Source organism: Taudactylus pleione, unplaced genomic scaffold (assembly GCF_031769625.1).
Source record: "Taudactylus pleione unplaced genomic scaffold, aTauple2 ptg000418l, whole genome shotgun sequence".
NCBI classification, from domain to species: Eukaryota; Metazoa; Chordata; class Amphibia; order Anura; family Myobatrachidae; genus Taudactylus; species Taudactylus pleione.
The window spans coordinates 1245576-1264241 of record NW_028284820.1 but is presented as its reverse complement, the minus strand read 5'-3'; the positions used below and the strand labels follow the sequence as shown (position 1 = coordinate 1264241).

At 45.6% G+C, this 18666-nt stretch overlaps 1 protein-coding gene across 1 annotated transcript in view; it reads left to right on the top strand.

The window, feature by feature from the left end:
* The window catches only part of LOC148506240 (hemicentin-1-like), an 89739-nt gene that overhangs the window by 38101 nt on the left and 32972 nt on the right, over positions 1 to 18666 (top strand). Inside the window, exons 4-6 of the mRNA XM_088447092.1 lie at positions 9697 to 9804; positions 14387 to 14851; positions 15781 to 16140. Coding sequence (XP_088303218.1) covers positions 9697 to 9804; positions 14387 to 14851; positions 15781 to 16140 — 933 coding nt within the window. The remainder of the gene's footprint in view (positions 1 to 9696; positions 9805 to 14386; positions 14852 to 15780; positions 16141 to 18666) is intronic.

Genomic DNA, 18666 nt, shown 5'->3' with positions numbered 1-18666 from the left:
GGCTATCCCCGCCACCCCTGGTGGCGGTGGGTGGCGGGTTGATTGTGTGGTGTGGTGTAAATAAAGAATATCAAACATTGTCTTTACAAGTAGAACTGCAAGTCCCAGCTAGCCTGCCCCGCATGCTGGTACTTGGAGAACCACAAGTACCAGCATGCAGGGCATTAAGGGCCCACTAGTACCTGTAGTTCACCTGTAAAAAAAATGTTTAAAAAAACACAGGACACACACACCGTGACAGTATAAGTTTATTAAACATACATACACACACACACACACACATGTACACATACTCACCTATGTAACCTGTAGCATCGGTCCACTTGTCCGGTAAAGTATCCCTAGGGGACCTGTGAAAAAAAACATACTCACCATCTCCTATGCGAGGTTCTGTCCTCTTCGTTCCAAAGTAGGCATCCCCGGACTTGGCAAAAAAAAAAAACGAAAACGCGATCCACGAACTTAGTACCGTTCTATAGAACGGTACTTCCCGAATGAGAGCTTAGCGGCGGGGTATCACCATGGAAACCCCGCTGCTAAGCGTTCATTGGCTGAGAGAGGTCATCTTTTTCTCTTTTTACACAGGTTTTTTTTTTTTTTTTTTACCACAGCAGCACAGACGGGTCTCACGGACCCGTTAGTGCTCTGTGTCAATGACACAGATGCAAGTAGCACGGATCTCCTGGTCCGTGCGTGCATCTGTGTCATTGAAATACACAGCAGCACAGACGGGTCTCACTGACCCATCTGTGCTCTGTGTCACTGTCAATCACACAGATGCATGTAGCACGGATCTCACGAGTCCGTGCTACATGCAAATGAGCACCATAATGCTGATTGGCTGAGAGCCGTGACAGACGGCTCTGTCAGCCAATCAGCACTTTGCCCATTAAAGGCAAAGGCATTTTTTTTAAAATGGCCGCTCGAGGCAAAACCTCGAGATCCGACAGCAGATCTCGAGGTTTTGCCTCGGGAGAGGGATCCGGGGCAGACAGGGAGATCCGAGCTTGGGCTCGGATCGCCCCGGATCCCCGAAGTTCGGGTGGGTTCGGTTCTCAGGGAACCGAACCCGCTCATCCCTAATATATATATATATATATATAATACAAAAAATGTAAGATACAGACCAGCACACCACCATAAGTTGCAAAAAATATATACTGTATTTAAATGTCCATAATAAGGTGCATTAGCATATTTAGCAGCAAATTTATACAGAACGTATTTGTAAATAGGCGTGTTACTTATCGAGTATAACAAAGCAGCCATGTCAACTGTCTTGGTCGATATCCGTCGGCATGATATGATGGTGACCTGGTAGCCAGATAATAGTCACTTTTGGGCGGCTATCGCCCCTCCCCCAGCCATATCAGTGAATGTAGCAAATGGCTGCTTTGACTGATATGGCTGCTTTGTTATACTCGATAAGTAACACACCTATTTACAAATACGTTCTGTATACATTTGCTGCTAAATATGCTAATGCACTTTATTATGGACATTTAAATATATCATTTTTGCAACTTATGGTGGTGTGCTGTACTCTAACCTACATTTTTTGTATGATATCTATGTCTATTGAATCCTTATGTGACGTCAGCACCCAATGAAAATTTGAGCCAGGCTCGTGTGCGTTTTTTTCTGATATATAGACTTTTATTTTTTTTAGGTGGAGGGGGGGGGTGTCACCATGAGTTCTAGCACCGGGTGACACCAACCCTAGTGACGCCTCTGCATATGGGCTATGTTTCTGGTCACCGGTTTCCCTTCTCCGTGAGAGTGCGATTCTTGTGTGTACCAGTCTTCTTTCTCTCTTCTCCGGCCTTTGGCTTGTCACGAACTGAGGTGGCTCGGGGGCGGGGTATAGGGGGATGGACCGATGCATCCTGGGAGCTAAAGCTTTAACTGCTTGGTGCCCAGTGTCCTCATCCACCACCTACACCCCAAGGTCTCCCTGTGGAACCTATGGACTTCGAAGAAAGAGCGTTAACAAACGTAAGTTTTACCATAACTCTCATTTTCATGTCATACCTACTCCCCTCCACCATGAATAACAGTGAGGAACGAGGGTGTTACCTAAGTGGGGGATTATACCTGAGTATCTGAGTGGGAGATGGGATGGACTATGAGTGTACCCCTGTGCAGTGCATGTTGTCTTTTGATTACTAAACGTCTTAGTAGTTACGATCACATCTGCATCTCTGTCCCCAACCCCAAACTGTTAGGACAGGTCTGTTCCTTCATGTCAGCACCTGTAGCCAGCAATCCACCCCCCTGCAGCTGCTGACAGGGGGGAACAGTCCTGGGATAGAGATGAGAGAGGGAGAGGAGAAAGGGTGGGGCAGAGAAGGGATAAACGGAGACAGGGATTGAGGGTGACTAAAATGAAAGACGGGGAGGAAGGAGGAAAGGGTGTGGTTCATTAGATCGACAGTGTATAGGTCGACACCAAATTGTCCACTGCAATAGGTCGACATGGGCAAAAGGTCAACAGGTACAAAAGTTTACATTGACAAAAGGTTGACGTGGGTATGGTCGATATGTTTTCTTTTCTAATTCTAGGGGTAAATTTACTAAGAATCGAGTTTGGTCGAGATGACAATCTCGGGTGAGTTTAGGCATGTTTTTGAACTCGCAAATTTACTAAAGGCAAAGTCAGGTGAGTTACAGAGAGATTGCTCTCATCTCACTCGCAAAACCCGGGCAAGCTAGCAAACTCGAATCTTATCACCATCGGCCAAAGTCTGAAGTACTCTTCACCTAAAAAATAAATCTCGCAAATTTACCAAGAATCGAGTTGTGAATCTCGGGTGAGATGCCTGCAAACTCACTGCCAAATTGACGTTTTAAACACTCACCTCCAGATCTGTGAGTTTGGCTGAAACATACTCAAATCTTTTTTTTTTTTTTTTTAACTTGTTAAATGTTTTTAAATTATTGTAAAAAAAATGACGTGAGATCCCCCAAAAATAGACTATCCAGCCCCGGACTTGTCAGCCTGTCCTGGTTCTTAAAATGACAGTGAAAAAAATGTGTGGGGTTCCACTGTAAATTAAGAACCAGCACCAGGCAGCAGGGCCAGAGCTGGTTTTAAATATATGGATAATATTTTTGCATGAGGTTCACCATATATTTAAAACCAGCTTTGGACCCTTTCTAGCGGGGGACTGATGCCACAGCCAGGGGAGCCCTTTCACCGGGCCCCCCAGCTGCAGCATCAGCCCTGACCGCTAGTCAGCCCAGGCCAGGGATACCTGGGGAGTTGGGGACCCCTCCAATAAAGGGGTCCCCCTCTCCAGGGCACCCCTGGCCTAGGCTGATAGCCTGGGGCTATCCCCGCCACCCCTGGATGGTGGGTGGCGGGTTGATAGTGCAGGTGTTTCGTGTAAATATTAGAATATTTCACATATACAGTGGAACTACAGGTCCCAGCAAGCCTCCCCCGCATGCTGGTACTTGGAGAACCACAAGTACCAGCATGCGAGGCATTAAGGGCTCAATGGTATGTGTAGTTCACCTGTAAAGAAATGTGTAAAAAAACACAACACACACCATGAAAATAACATTTTATTACATACATACTGTACATACACATACATGCTCACCTGCTCCCAGATGTTCACGTCCCCTTCTCAACGTGAAGTACCTGTAAAGAAAGATTCAATACTCACCTTTTGTCCCACGATGTTCTCTGCAGTAATCCAAAGAGGGCCCCGCATAAGCATGTTGATACAGTAACGCTAATGAGAGCTTAGGGCTTGAGCTATCATTATTGCCGGGCCGCCAGCCAATCAGCGGCGGATTCCATTAGGGGCGGCTCATTGCCTGGGACCTACGTGGACTTAGCCAATGAGCAGCTACTCCACGTGGGTCCCAGCCTATCAGCCTAGGCCAGGGGTGCCCTGGAGAGGGGGACCCCTTTATTGGAGGTGTCCCCAACTCCCCAGGGATCCCTGACCTGGGCTGATTAGCATCAGGGCTGATGCTGCAGCTGGGGGGTCCGGTGAAAGGGCTCCCCTGGCTGTGCCATCAGTCCCCCGCTAGGAAGGGTCCAAAGCTGGTTTTAAATATATGGTGAACCTCATGCAAAAATTTTATCCATATATTTGAAACCAGCTCTGGCCCTGCTGCCTGGTGCTGGTTCTTAATTTACAGTGGAACCCCACACATTTCACTGTAATTTTAAGAACCAGGACAGGCTGACAAGTCCGGGGCTGGTTAGCCTTTTTGGTGGGGACCTCACGTCATTTTTTAAAATAAAATTTAACCCTTTTTTTACAGGTCTAACACACAAGCAGCCAGCACATATCTCACTGATATGTGCAGGCTGCTAGCTCAGGAAAGATTTGCAGAGAGAAAATACTGCAATCGCGGGTGAGCAATCTCATCTTCACTTGCAACTCGGTTGAGAAATCTCGATTTGCTTCACCATCGGCTAACTCGCTTTCAGCTAAACTCACTTCTTAGTAAATTTGCAAAACAAAAAAAAAAAAAACTCACTCGAGATTTGGCGATGCAAATAGAGTTTAAAAAAAAACACAACTCGACCAAACTCGATTCTTAGTAAATTTACCCCCTACTGTTCACCCTAACCATCCCTCCTAGTGTCTAACCCTAACCCTAAAAAACAGACAAAAAACAAGTGTTTACCATTTTTGTGTCGACAATTCCCATTTTAACCTTTTGTAACTGTCGACCTAAACCCATGTATACCTTTTGTGTGTCGACATTTTGTACATGTCGACCTATTGTCCCCGTTGACATATTGACTGTCGACCATCTGGTGTCGACCTATTTCTTGTTGACCTTTTTACTCTCAACCTTTAATCCGGAACCTGGGGAAAGGGGTGGGAGTGAGACAGTGATGAGAGACAGGGAAGAAAAACCCTGAAAGGCCATGCTTGATAACTAGCGACCTCAGATATGACAGGTCTGAATACTGATTACTATATTAATAATACAACAGCAGCCTGTGGTCAGTTCTGAAGCACTGATTCCTTACTTTGAATAGAAACTGCTCCTGGCCTTGCCCCTGTCATATCCCAGCCCCATGGCCCTTCTCCAGGTCTTAATTGTATGATGTGCTTAGTAGCAAACACTCTTTGGAAATGACATTCAGGTATTGGAACCCTTGTCTGAACACTTCCGTGCAGGACATATGAAGAGAGGACCTGGGTGCTCTTGTCATCAAGCTTCAATCATTTATTAATTCAAATACTGCGCCTGTCCGTGCAAAAGCAGCTTTGTAACTGATCTGCGGCTCAATTTGTGCAAGCGCCTCTAGGTTTACAATAAGGGTTCACTATACAAGATTGTGAAGATTTTAATAATACCCCGGGAAGGAGGGATAGGGGAGATAACATACAGAAATATTATGTACTTTTGCAGAGCTTTATTAAGTTAATGAGATAAAACTGCCCCTTGCGCCTCTGGAGATTTGTTCTCCTCTCTACACATCTAGGTGCACTTTTATTTTCCAGAGCTGTCTCCGCAGAGTGGAGAGTACTGTATTAAGTGTGAACCCTATTTTGCGCTGACCATCTAGACATAACTGAAACAAAGACAAATTTTAGTCTGTATCGGGGGTTCTTCCAAAATGACCCTGGTGGCCGGGTCCCAGGAGCCACACCGCATGCACATACTTCCGACTGTGGCATCAGAAGGGTTAAAGTCCAGCACAGTAAAGCCACGTATCCACTAGCAGATATTAATGAGCGATTGCCCGATTACGACATCGTAATCGTGCAATCGCTCATTAATCGTGCACAAATCGTGCACTACAATGTCGGAAATGACCAGCGATGCGCGCTCAGGCCCGGCGACAGGGGGGGACTAAGGGTACACCTCACCCGGACCCCGAGGCTCAGAGGACCCCGAAGTTCGGAGGGGAAAAATGGGTCTGTGGGGTCTGTTTGTAATTTATAAACTGATGGGCGAGGAGCGCAAGTGGCCAAAATTAAAACACTGTCAAGTTGCAGCTACCCGTCCTCTCTTCCCGGGCACCTGTCCGCTGGGTCCTTTGCCGCTCCTTCCTCTCAGCAGCCGAGGTCCACCTCAGAGGAGCAGACAGCCTGATGAGAAGCGCGGGCTGCACACCTCCGTCCAGCTTCAACAAGCTACGAGTCACAGTCTCTCTCTCTCTCTCTCTCTCTCTCTCTCTTTCTCTCTCACTTTCTCTCTCTCTCTCTCTCTCTCTCTCTCTCTCTCTCTCTCTCTCTCAATGCATCTGAACACTCTGCTTTTCCTTTGTAAAATGTGGGGGTCCTGTATGGGTGGGGGCACCTATAAGATTTTATAAGTTGCATATTAGTGTCTAATTTGCTATTGTAAGTGCACACTTGTTTGATCAATACAGAATAGTAGATTACAGGAGAACCATTTATCACTGTTGTCAGTATTTTGTTTATTGCATTTGCAGCTGTTTGAAAGTTTATTTAGATACAACTTGTTTGTGCAACAGTTATAATTTATGATGCAGTGATCAGGTTTAACCTTCTCCCCCTGCCATGTTGCCCACTGGTGTAAGATTATAATATCTGTATACCTATCTTGTGACATCTGTGTGACCTAAAAATGACATGCATAACAAGTCTGTGCTCTCCAACACTGTGTGCAAATAATCCTTGTAAACATTTACCTTCCCTTCCTGTTCTGAAAAGTGCATAAGAACCTAGTATGTAATTTAACACCTGTATATATTTAAAAAATAAAATGATATATTTTCTGCTCTGCTTTTAGAATATACACATATATATATATATATATATATATATATATACACACACACTCTCTCTCTCTTAAACACCCCCCCCCCCAAGGTGGCTGATAGATTATGTATCTATGGGGCCTATTCATTAAACCTAAAAATTCTCTAGAGATAATTAGCTTTAGAACTCTCATGGAGTTCTACCTAATTATAGGTGGAATTCATCATTCCACCTCTCCATAAGTATCAATTCCGAAAAGCTGTCATTTTTGCGATGACAGCTTTTCGGGAAATAGATACTTTCCCCTGCCTACACTACCTTATCGCATCTGGAAACAGTGCTGCGCATGCGCTGTTACATCTGTAACACCAGCGCATGCGCAGCACTGCCTACAGATGCGTTAAGTTTGTGTACCCCCCCACCCCCCCCCCCGCTCACCTCCCCTCCCCGACTTACCTGTCCGCGCAGCAGCCTCCGGCTCCGTCCTGCTGGTCTGTCATGTGGTTTCCCAGCAGACCACATGACAGATTAGAAAAAAAAAAAACTTTTTTTTTTTTTTCTAAACTTTCTTGTGCTCTGCTGGGGAGCACACATGACAGACCAGCCTCCGGAGCCTGAGGACGGAGCAGAGCGCCGGAGGGACTCGTCGGGGGACCTGCACACGCGGATACAGGTAAGTCGATTCTGCTATTCGACACCTCACAGTGGCGAATAGTAACTGCATCAAATTCCGAAAATTGATAATTTTCAGAATTTGATGAATACCACAATTTCCACATCCCCATACTAATGTACTAATGTATGGGGAGTGTGGAAATTAACGCAGGGGAACTTAGCAAGGAGATATCTGTGATATCTCCTGTGTTAAGTCTGTTCATGAATACCAAAATAACGTTATTTAAGGAAAATGTCCTTAAAAACGTTATTTTAGTGTTGATGAATAGTCCCCTATATATCTTAATTGTGTTTTGGGGATAATTGTATTTGACAGAGGAAAAGTTGCTTGGTCAGGGGGGCCCCAGAGGTATAAGTGTACCGGGGCCCAAGATTTCTATTGCCAGCCCTGTGCGCGCTCCCGCTGGTCGTTTCCGACATCAATTATTAGCTGAACATGCCAGTCAATCTGCCGATAACGACAGATTGGCCATGTTCAGGGATGATGGAGGGTGCCTACACTGAACGACTAATCGTTCAGTGTAGAGGTGCGTATCCACTAATAGATAGCGGAACGACAGTACGATTACGACATCGTAATCGTACCGTCGTTCCCCATCCCCATGCAGTGCCTACACTGAACGATTAGTCGTTCAGTGTAGACACCCTCCATCATCCCTGAACATGGCCAATATGCCGTTATCGACAGATTGATCGGCATGTTCAGCTGATGATTTATGTTGGATACGACCATGCAGAAGGCCCCTGCTTCCCGGCACTCCATAGCATGCCCAGCACTCGGGAGCTGCTGTGCCTTCCCCCAGTCACTCACGGGTCCATCTTTCCCGGTCACTCACAGGCCAGCGTGTAGTTGATGGCAGCGATATGGTGATCATGCGGTACGGCATACCGGCTACTAATTTTTTAATGGTACTCCATACCTCCCTGTCTTGCCTTATTTGCACTACTGACTGCAAAGCACTATGTGTCATGGTGAGAAAAACCCAAATTCTCTGCACTGTGCACAGTGTGTCACCTGTATTTTATAAATGTATATGTGTTTACATAAATGATCTATACCTTTATTCATGGTGGTATTGGGGGATCTGGAGCCCTCTGGGGCTATCTGTTGCCCTGGTCATAGTCTTTGGAAACGAGAGTGCCAACCCAGAAGTAACCCCAGCTGGCATCTGCAACAGAGCAGCTGCTGGAGTGTCTAGAAATGGCTCCTCCTGAGTTTGAATGATGGGAACACCGGGGCCCAGAAGACTCCAGTAGCATGAAGACTGCTGCCCCAGGTTTGGCTGTCCATCCTCTGGAGCTCTTTTTCCACGAGTGGAAGCAGCCAGACCCTGGAGCAGATCTCCTGGACGTTCATTTTTCTGGGTGCTCTCAATATTAGATCCCCTACGTAGACTTTCATATGCCAGGGAGACGTTAAACTTATCTCAGCTTCTTCTTCTTTACTATTCATGGACATGGAGAGGAACACGCAACCCTGACCCCGGATACACTGTATTAAAGAGTGGAAAGCCTCCAAATGGATGTACATGCACAATGTATGCAACCACGTGGATTGGTTTAAGACACAGGGTCTGGATTACCCTGTGCTGTACTGTAGGCCTGAACAGAATAAAAATAGTCTCTGCAAGTCCCCAAAGGGTGTATCATCTGAACTTCTAAGAACATCTGTGTGCAGTATATTCTTGGTACCTTCAGCTGGGAATATGAATATATCCTTTTCAGAAAGTACATCTTATTGGAGGTATTAAACATTTACTTGCTTCCAAGACACCTGTGTCTGCTTGTATCCTGTGACTACCAGATAAGCACCAAACACTTATCTGTTCTTTAGCTGTCTTGAGTATGAGCCTAAAATCTCTGAGCTCATGCTCTACTCGCTACAACAGTAGGACTGGTTCAAAGTAAGTGGCCAAAGGGGAATTAGCCATCACCACCAAGGAGTTGCTGCAGCAGTATGACCACACACATACCCAAAAGTAAGCTATTCCAGATACCGGTACAGGGGGGTGGTAGCAACAGGAGTCAGTGACAAGCAGTCACTGATGGTAAGAGGGAATCCCTATACACCATGGGTGTCCATGTAAGCCCTCTCAGGTCACTGGTATAGTAACCCCCTGTACTGGGTGACAGAGTAAACCCACCAGTCACAACCTCTGTTGAGTTTCTCATTTATTGTAAATAGTGTTTGTAGGGCTTCGGCATTTATAGAGAACAATTCATGGATTTAAACCCTAGTAATGCTTGAGATCATATTTTATGTTTGTAACATTCTCTTATTTCCAAGTGCTTATTGTGTTCTATGTGATTGCAGAGCAAGAAGATAACACTGGTGCAGTTGCTGGAGCTGTGATTGGGACACTTCTCTCTACGTTACTTGTGATTTTTGCGGTTTTTCTTTGCTTTAAAAGGTTTAAGAAAGGTAAGAACCACATTATGTTTATTATACTCTGTCTACATTGTTTACGGCGAATCGGAATGACAGATCGGGCATAATATGAGTGTCCATGATCCGGCAGCATATCGTTCAGTGTTTATGCCTGAACGATATGTCGATTGGATCCGCATGCTGCTATATGCATGGATCAAGGTAATTCGGGATGCATGCATCAAGACACAGATGCAGGCACGGATCAGTGCGATCCATGCTGCAAGCAGCTGTGATAAAAGACACAGATGCATGGATGAATCAGTGAGATCCATCTATGCATCTGTGTTAAAAAAATATTAATACAAGTATAAAAATAAAATTAAAAAACAGTGTGGTTTTCCCCCCCAAAGCACAACCAGCCCCGGGCTTTGGAGACCCAGTACTGGTTGTGAAAATACAGGGGACAAAAGACATAGGGGTCCCCTGTATTTAGCACAACCAGCACTGGGCTCAGCTGAGCTGGTCCTGGTTTTGGAAATCCAGGGGACAAAATGCGTAGCGGTCCCCTGTATTATACATAACCAGCACCAAGCTCTTTCTAACGGGGGACTAAGGCCACAGCCAGGGGAACCCTTTCCCCGTGTCCCCCAGCCAAAGCATTACCTCTGACCGCTAGTCAGCCCAGGCCGGGGGAGTTTGGGACCCCCCAATGAAGGGGTCCCCGTCTCCAGGGCACCCCAGGCCTAGGCTGATAGACCAGTGGGTGCCGGGTTGATAGTGTAAAGTGTAGTGAAATTGATAGAAGTAAAAATATTATCTTTTGCAGTAGAGATACAGGTCCCAGCAAGCCTCCTCCGCATGCTGGTACTTGGAGAACCACAATTAATTTTTTTTAACACCAATGATCTGCCTTATTCATGCATGCATCTGTCTGCTATCACGCACGATCTAATGATATGCAAATTGTTAGATCGTGCACGATAGATCTTGTGTCACATTGTGCAGTTTTTCCTGCACATTGTGTCCTTGGAGAGTTCAAAGGAAATCGTTCACGATATCGCTTTGTGAGTACATTGGGCCTGATTCAGACCCACTCGCGAGCGGCTGTCCGCTCGCAAGTGGGTCGATGGTGTGCACTGAGCATGCGCACGACGGAGGGAGCTCCGTCGTGCGCATGCGCGAGACGCGACGAGCGAAGGACTTTCCTTCGCTCGTTGTGTCTGATCAAAGGGGGCGTGCTGTCGATGTTGATTGACAGCACGCCCCCTTTGGTGGGCGTGCCGGGGGCGTGCCTCCCTGACGGGGGCGTTCCCAAGGGAACGCCTACCGTCAGAAGCCGGCCCACTGACATCACTAGTGATGTCAGTGGGAGTGATTTTGGCTCTGATAGAGCCAAAATCACTCCGGGCCTTGCGGTTGAAAACCTCAACCGCAGGCTCCGGCTCGCAGTTTCGATGGTCGCGATGGTCACGACCATCGCGGCCATCAAACTGCACGCTCGTATAGGCTGTGGGTGGTGACCCACAGCTATATGAGCGTCCAGGAGGACGCTCCAGAATTATGGAGGGCGGCCCTCATTCAGAGCGTGCGCTCTGCTCAGAGTGTACGGCTTTGAATGAGGGCCTTTGTTCCGTGTGTAGGCACCTTAAGTGTTTCAGGAAATTTTAACTTAAAGTGGACGGATAGCCTGTCACTAACGCATAGTAGGGGCAACTATTGTGTGGGCAGAACTCACATTATACAGTTATAGGGGTAAATTTACTAAGATGGGAGTTCTATTTAAGAAGTGATGTTGCCCATAGCAACCAATCAGATTGTACTTCTCATTTATCTAGAACCTTCTAGAAGATAATACCTGGAATCTGATTGGTTGCTATGGGCAACATCACTTCTTAATAGAACTCCCATCTTAGTAAATTTACCCCCTAATCTCCCCTATTGTACAGGGCTGCAGGATATGCTGATGCTTTATGAATGCTCATCATTACTGCATTATGTATACAGGGCTATTTTTCTGGAAAAATAGGTTCAGGAACTGTGGGTGGAGCTACTGGGGTAGAGCGATAAAAAACAATTATATATATTAAATATACATAAATATAGTATTTAGAAAAGAAGACACTGAAAAGGGACTTTAAAACTTATCTTATGGAAAATACATTTTGATCACCACATACAGTGCAGAGAATCTACAAATTCCCAATGATCAATTTCTCAAGGCGGAGGGTAGAGGGGGTATTACGTGGTGGCATTTAAATCCATATTGAAATGGGAGGCAGATCTTTCTTGCGTAGTGTCAGAAGAAGATTGGCATTTCATTTTTCTAACTTGTTTTAGTCTTTTCAAGTGCATCTCCCATTCAGAACAATTTATAAATCAATTCACCAAATATACTTCACACCGGTCTTAGGGCCTGATTCAGAGCCGCTCGTAAGCGGCCGCTCGTTCGTTCCGAGCGATGTTCGCACAACTGCGCATGCGTACGGATCGTAATACGCATGCGCGAACCAGTCAGAGCGGCCGAAAATCGTTTGTTCGCTAAATAGCGAATGCCTGCTATTTTGAGTGACAGGAGGAGGCGTATGTGGGTGATAACAGGGGAAGGTGCTTGAAAACGGGGAGTGGAGATCCGAACGCAGGCGTGCTTAAAGGTCAAAACGGGCGTTTTATGGGTGTGCATAATTAATACAGCAGCGTCATCGACCACGTCACTGGGTTATTTTATAGTCAGAACTGCTCGCAAGATTGCGGTAGGAAAAACCAACCACAAGAATAGTGAGAAGTTCATACGCTGGTCGATGTACTCGATTAATCTAATAAATAGCGGACATGACGTAGGATGCGAGCGGCCAGGGGGCGTAGTGTTCCAAAAAACGACCGCATGTTTGGTTCGCTCGTTCAGACCTAAAGGCGTGAACAGACCGCAAAGAGCGAACGGTTCATTTGAATAGCCACCCCTTTTTACTGAACGAGCGAGCGCAAATAGCGTCCAGCTCTGAATCAGGCCCTTAATGCACAGCCTTTGGCCATCCCAATCTAACTTGTGTTGGCGTAATTGTGTGAATGTGGGTTACCTGGTGCATATATTTTGGTCATGTGCAAATATTACTAATTTATGGTCTTCGGTATTTGCTCTACTTTCCAAGATACTGAATGCTCCTATTTCACCCCATCCATTAATAGCCATATTTAATTTACTGTATATCATGGTGGCTTGTCGACTAATGATCGTTATATTATGGGACACATCCTTATACCCTAATATTCCCAGTTTGGACACTATCGAAAAAGATGTACAATCACATTGTGAATTCGAGACGGCAGGAGGGTCCTATTCCTCTTCAGCTTACAATCCTCTTATTAGATAGTTTGGCTGGAGTTAATATTGGGAAGCGAAAACCAAAGCTTAGTTGTGGTGCTTTCACTATGCTTTTTTATTAATCATTTGGTTAGTTTCTTTGAACCAGTTTACTCAATACATCACATGTATTGTTTTGTATTTTGTATCCTGCTGTATACAGATTTATTTACTATTGTTTATGCTACCTTTAAATTGACAGTGATATGGTTACTCACTGCTATTGATGTGTTTATGGGGTCTATTTATCAAGCAGTGAAAAGTGTGGGGAAGTGAACCAGTGGAGAAGTTGCCCATAGCAACCAATCAGCTTTCAAGTAGAATTTATCAAGTACAGTCTATAAAATAATAGGTAGGAGCTGACTGGTTGCTATGGGCAACTTCTACACTGGTTTACTCCACACTTTTCACTGCTTGATAAATAGACCCCGCAATCTCTATTAGATTGTGTACCTTTCTTTGATTTTTCTCATCCCCCCCCCTTTTATTTTTATTTTTTCTGTACCCCGCCCCATACCTTTCCTTCTTTATGCTCAATAAAAATTGAATGTTGAAAATACATTTTGGCCTAGGACTTTACGTCATAGTTAATGAGAGGTTCCGGAACTGAGGGCCTGACTCAGACACGCTCGCTAGGCTGCGTTCGCACTTAGCTGGCCGATCTTTGCAATTTGTTCATACGTATAAGACGCAGTGCGTGTGCGCAAACCAGTCACTGTGACCAGGAAGCATTCGCACGCTGGAAATAGAAGCCTCACTAGAATGAGTGACAGGACGAGCCGTTTGTGGGCGGTGACAGGGGGAGGTCGATGGAAATGGGAGTGTGGTGGTGTGAACGCAGTCGTGCCTGAGCGTGAAAACGCCGCTTCAGGGGCGTGCATAATTAACGCAGCGTCATAGTACACGTCACATGGCTGTAGTCAGCGTTCGCAGTACTTGTGGTAGGGTATGGTCAACCGCAAGTGCTGCATATGGGTCCGATGGTACTCGATGTTTCCGATTGTTGCATACACTTCCTAGAGATGACGTGTATTACTTAGAGCAAGTGGGCGTCTTACGACAGGATGGTGGGCGTCTAAATACATACCGCAGTCGCACGCTAAGACATAGTGGGCGTACTAATGTTTTGCCGTGCGATCGCGGGATTTGCATACATTAGCAGCTGACGGCTGCGTGCAAACGCATCTAGCGAGCGGGTTTGAATCGGGCCCTGAGTTCCTGCTTGTTCCTGCTGAAAATAGCACTGTATATACATATATTTATTTTCCCCCACAGACCCTCCCAGTCTCTCCGAGATTGCAGGGAATGAGGAGATGATTGACATGACCAGGACGACCCTCACCTGTCAGATAATGAACTTCAGGCCCAATGACATTGAAATCTCTGTATGTCTGAGACGAGGAGAGAAGATGATTGTTATCCACACCTGGAGATCCCGAGACCCCATTCCCCCAGCCCGCATGACAAGAGATGACAGTACTGGGGGCAGCCATGTGGTTATAGAAGTAGGGGAGCAGCAGGGGCTGATTAATGGGGCTGCAAATCACGCGGAGAGACGCCTACAGCTAGAATTGGTTCCTGTTATAAAGACCAGCAGACTTGGTACTTCCAGCTGTCAATGTTCTATTCATATAACTCCCAGCATTGCTGAAGATAACGGAGCAGAACTATTGGTACAGGTAGCGCACCCAGCTCTGAGGTCACCGGTCTCTGTATGGAGAACACTGAACGTCATTGGAGGTAAGACTCTTCTCTGATCTGTACAGGTTCATTTATCGGGATACGGTCAGAATGCTGATGCCGGAATCTTGACACTTATCAGAATACCAACGCCAGCATCCCGACCGCCAGGATCCCGAAGGTAAGTACTGGGGTTAGGGGGAGGGTTAGGGTTTAAGCACTAGGGGGAGTGTTAGGTTAAGGCTGCGCGGGGCAGGGCTGGGTTTAGGGTGCAGGGAGGGTTAGGTTTAGGCACTAAGGTGGTAGGTTAGGTTAAGGCTGTGGGGAGGGAGGATTAGGGGGTTAGGGGTAGGGTTAGGGGTTAGATTAGGAGTACTTACCGTTAGGCGTCGGCATTGTGACCTCTTCGGGATGCCAACGTCAGGAGTCTGACCAACGAGATCCCAAGCGCCGGCATCCCGTACCCATCCCCATTTATTGGAGTGCTTTGTTAATATATTATATCTCAGTACTTACACAGAGATAAAGTAATAATGGCAGACACCCTAGCACTGAGGTCTTGAGTTCGGATCCCACCATGGCCCTAACTTTGTGGAGTTTGTATATACTCCCCGTGGTAGCGTGGGTTCCCTCCGGGTGCTCCGGTTTCCTCCCATAATCTAAAAATATACTGGTAGGTTATTTGTCGCTTGACAAAAGTTAACCCTAGTGCCTATGTGGTAGGGAATATAGATTGTAAGCTCCACTGGGGCAGGGACTGATGCGAATGTCATATTTTGTTTATAAATCGCTGCAGAATATCAGTGCACTATAGAAATAAATGTTAATAATGAAATTAAATAAATAACTGTACAGTATAGTGTACAGTCCTTGATCTGGGCCAGTTTAAAACCCACATTGTGGTAGAGTCAGTGCGAGGCTTCCACCCCCACCTTCTAGTCATACATGGAACTGCAGCAGACAATATTAATTGTTTCATTCTCTCCTAGTGGCCCCTAAACTAATAACAATAATGGCTCCTGAACATCTGACACACGATGAGATGGTGACGCTGACTTGTCCAATTAATGGATTTAGACCCAGAGTTTTGTCTATCACGTGGCTGAGGAAGGATCAGGACCAGGAAACAGAAATTGTAACGTGGGACTGTACAGGAACCAATATTCTGGATGAGAAATACTCACACAATGTGAAGGAGATTACACATGAGGATACATCTTTCAGCTGTATAAGTGCTTTGAGGATGAAGCCAAATGTGAGTGAAGATCAAGGAGTGAAATACGTGTGTAGAACCCATCACCCTGCGACAGCACAAATTGCAGAGCAAGAACTGGATATGGTGGTTACCGGTGAGTGTTGTCCTACAGAATCTATGCCATCCGCATATAACCTATTCCGCAGGGTTGTGCCAAGGCTTCTTCTGTGATTATTTAATTTCATAAAAAAACACCAAATTAACAGAAACCTTCCTTTATTCTCTATTCAATAAATATTTTGGCCCAAATGTAATAGGGTGAGAGTTTAGAAAATGTGAGAGTTTAACAGTAATCTCTCACATTGGTCGATTTTTATCTTCAAAATGGGAAAACATCTGGATGAGAGTTTAAATCGTGAGAGTTTTTTTGAGTCTAAAAACCATGCGAGTTTTCCTATTCTCGGACTCTATTACATTGGGCAAGTTTTCCTGTTCTCAGACTCTATTACATTGGGCGAGTTTTCCTGTTCTCAGACTCTATTACATTGGGCGAGTTTTCCTGTTCTCGGACTCTATTACATTGGGCGAGTTTTCCTGTTCTCGGGCTCTATTACATTGGGCGAGTTTTCCTGTTCTCAGACTCTATTACATTGGGCGAGTTTTCCTGTTCTCTGACTCTATTACATTGGGCGAGTTTTCCTGTTCTCAGACTCTATTACATTGGGCGAGTGTTCCTGTTCTCGGACTCTATTACATTGGGCGAGTTTTCCTGTTCTCAGACTCTATTACATTGGGCGAGTTTTCCTGTCCTCTGACTCTATTACATTGGGCGAGTTTTCCTGTTCTCGGACTCTATTACATTGGGCGAGTTTTCCTGTTCTCGGGCTCTATTACATTGGGTGAGTTTTCCTGTGCTCGGACTCTATTACATTGGGCGAGTTTTCCTGTTCTCAGACTCTATTACATTGGGCGAGTTTTCCTGTTCTCTGACTCTATTACATTGGGCGAGTTTTCCTGTTCTCAGACTCTATTACATTGGGCGAGTGTTCCTGTTCTCGGACTCTATTACATTGGGCGAGTTTTCCTGTTCTCAGACTCTATTACATTGGGCGAGTTTTCCTGTCCTCTGACTCTATTACATTGGGCGAGTTTTCCTGTTCTCGGACTCTATTACATTGGGCGAGTTTTCCTGTTCTCGGGCTCTATTACATTGGGTGAGTTTTCCTGTGCTCGGACTCTATTACATTGGGCGAGTTTGCCTGTTCTCGGACTCTATTACTTTGGCTGAGTTTAAAAAGTGAGAGAGTTTCCTGCTAAACTCTCACCAGGGGCGTATTTATAATGGGTCCAGGGGGGGTCCACACTGCACACCCTGCACCCAAACTTTTTTTCATACTTACCTCTCCGATGTCCTACAGAGGAGCGCTGTTGAAAACACCTGGTAAATGGCCGCCGCGGCCATTTTCCCGGCGTTTTGCACATGTGCAGTAGGAAATCAACGGGAAAATGGCTGCTGCTCCATTTCCCCGGTGAACTGTGTATGTACAATAGACTCCGGGCACCCTCTAGTGCCCGAAGTCTACTGTCGCTGTCAGTTCGCTGACAGCAGCCGGGGAGAGAGGAGGGGGCCCCGGACGGTGAGTAAACACGGGCACTTTCCTCTCTTAAAGCGCCCCTGACTCTCACCCTATTACATTTGGCCCATCCTATCCAAAATCTCTCATATCTCCTGCTTAGCAATTACATGGTCATCCGAGTAAATTTTATGGAGATTATTTTCTGAAGTTGTGTCATTATGTGATTGAAGGGTATTATCGCACTCCAAATCTAGTATTGATCTCTTGTTTAACTGACAACTGGGAAACGATGATTTATATAATGAGCGATCTCTGTTATGACATTAATCTTTTGCTGTGTACAGTAGCCCAGCTCGTGTATCTGATGGAGCTTTCTCCATAAGGGGGAGATATATCAACCCTTCGAGAGAGAGAGATAGCGGAGAGGTTACCTGTAGCAACCAATCAGCTTCTAACTGGCATTTTGTAGAATGTGAAGCTGTAGGTTGCTATGGGCAACTTCTCCATTTTATCTCTCATGAAGGTTTAATGCATCTCTCCTGTGTAATATGTCAGTTATTAGTTGGAGCTGAAAGTTTGCTCCAGCTGCCAATAGTATTTAAAGTAATACTGAAAAGACAATTCTAGATTTAATTAGAATGTTCCAAACGCAGTCATAGCGCACACATTTGTGTCTTAGTTCTGATTTCTTGCCATGTGTGAGACTGTACTGTGTGATATCTCATCTCCTCTTACTGACTGTACTGTGTGATATCTCAGCTCCTCTTACTGACTGTACTGTGTGATAGCTCATCTCTTACTAACTGTACTGTGTGATATCTCAGCTCCTCTTACTGACTGTACTGTGTGATATCTCAGCTTCTCTTACTGACTGTACCATGTGATATTTCAGCTCCTCTTACTGACTGTACTGTGTGATATCTCAGCTCCTCTTACTGACTGTACTGTGTGATATTTCAGCTTCTCTTACTGACTGTACTGTGTGATATTTCAGCTCCTCTTACTGACTGTACTGTGTGATATCTCAGCTCCTCTTACTGACTGCACTGTGTGATATTTCAGCTCCTCTTACTGACTGTACTGTGTGATGTCTCAGCTCCTCT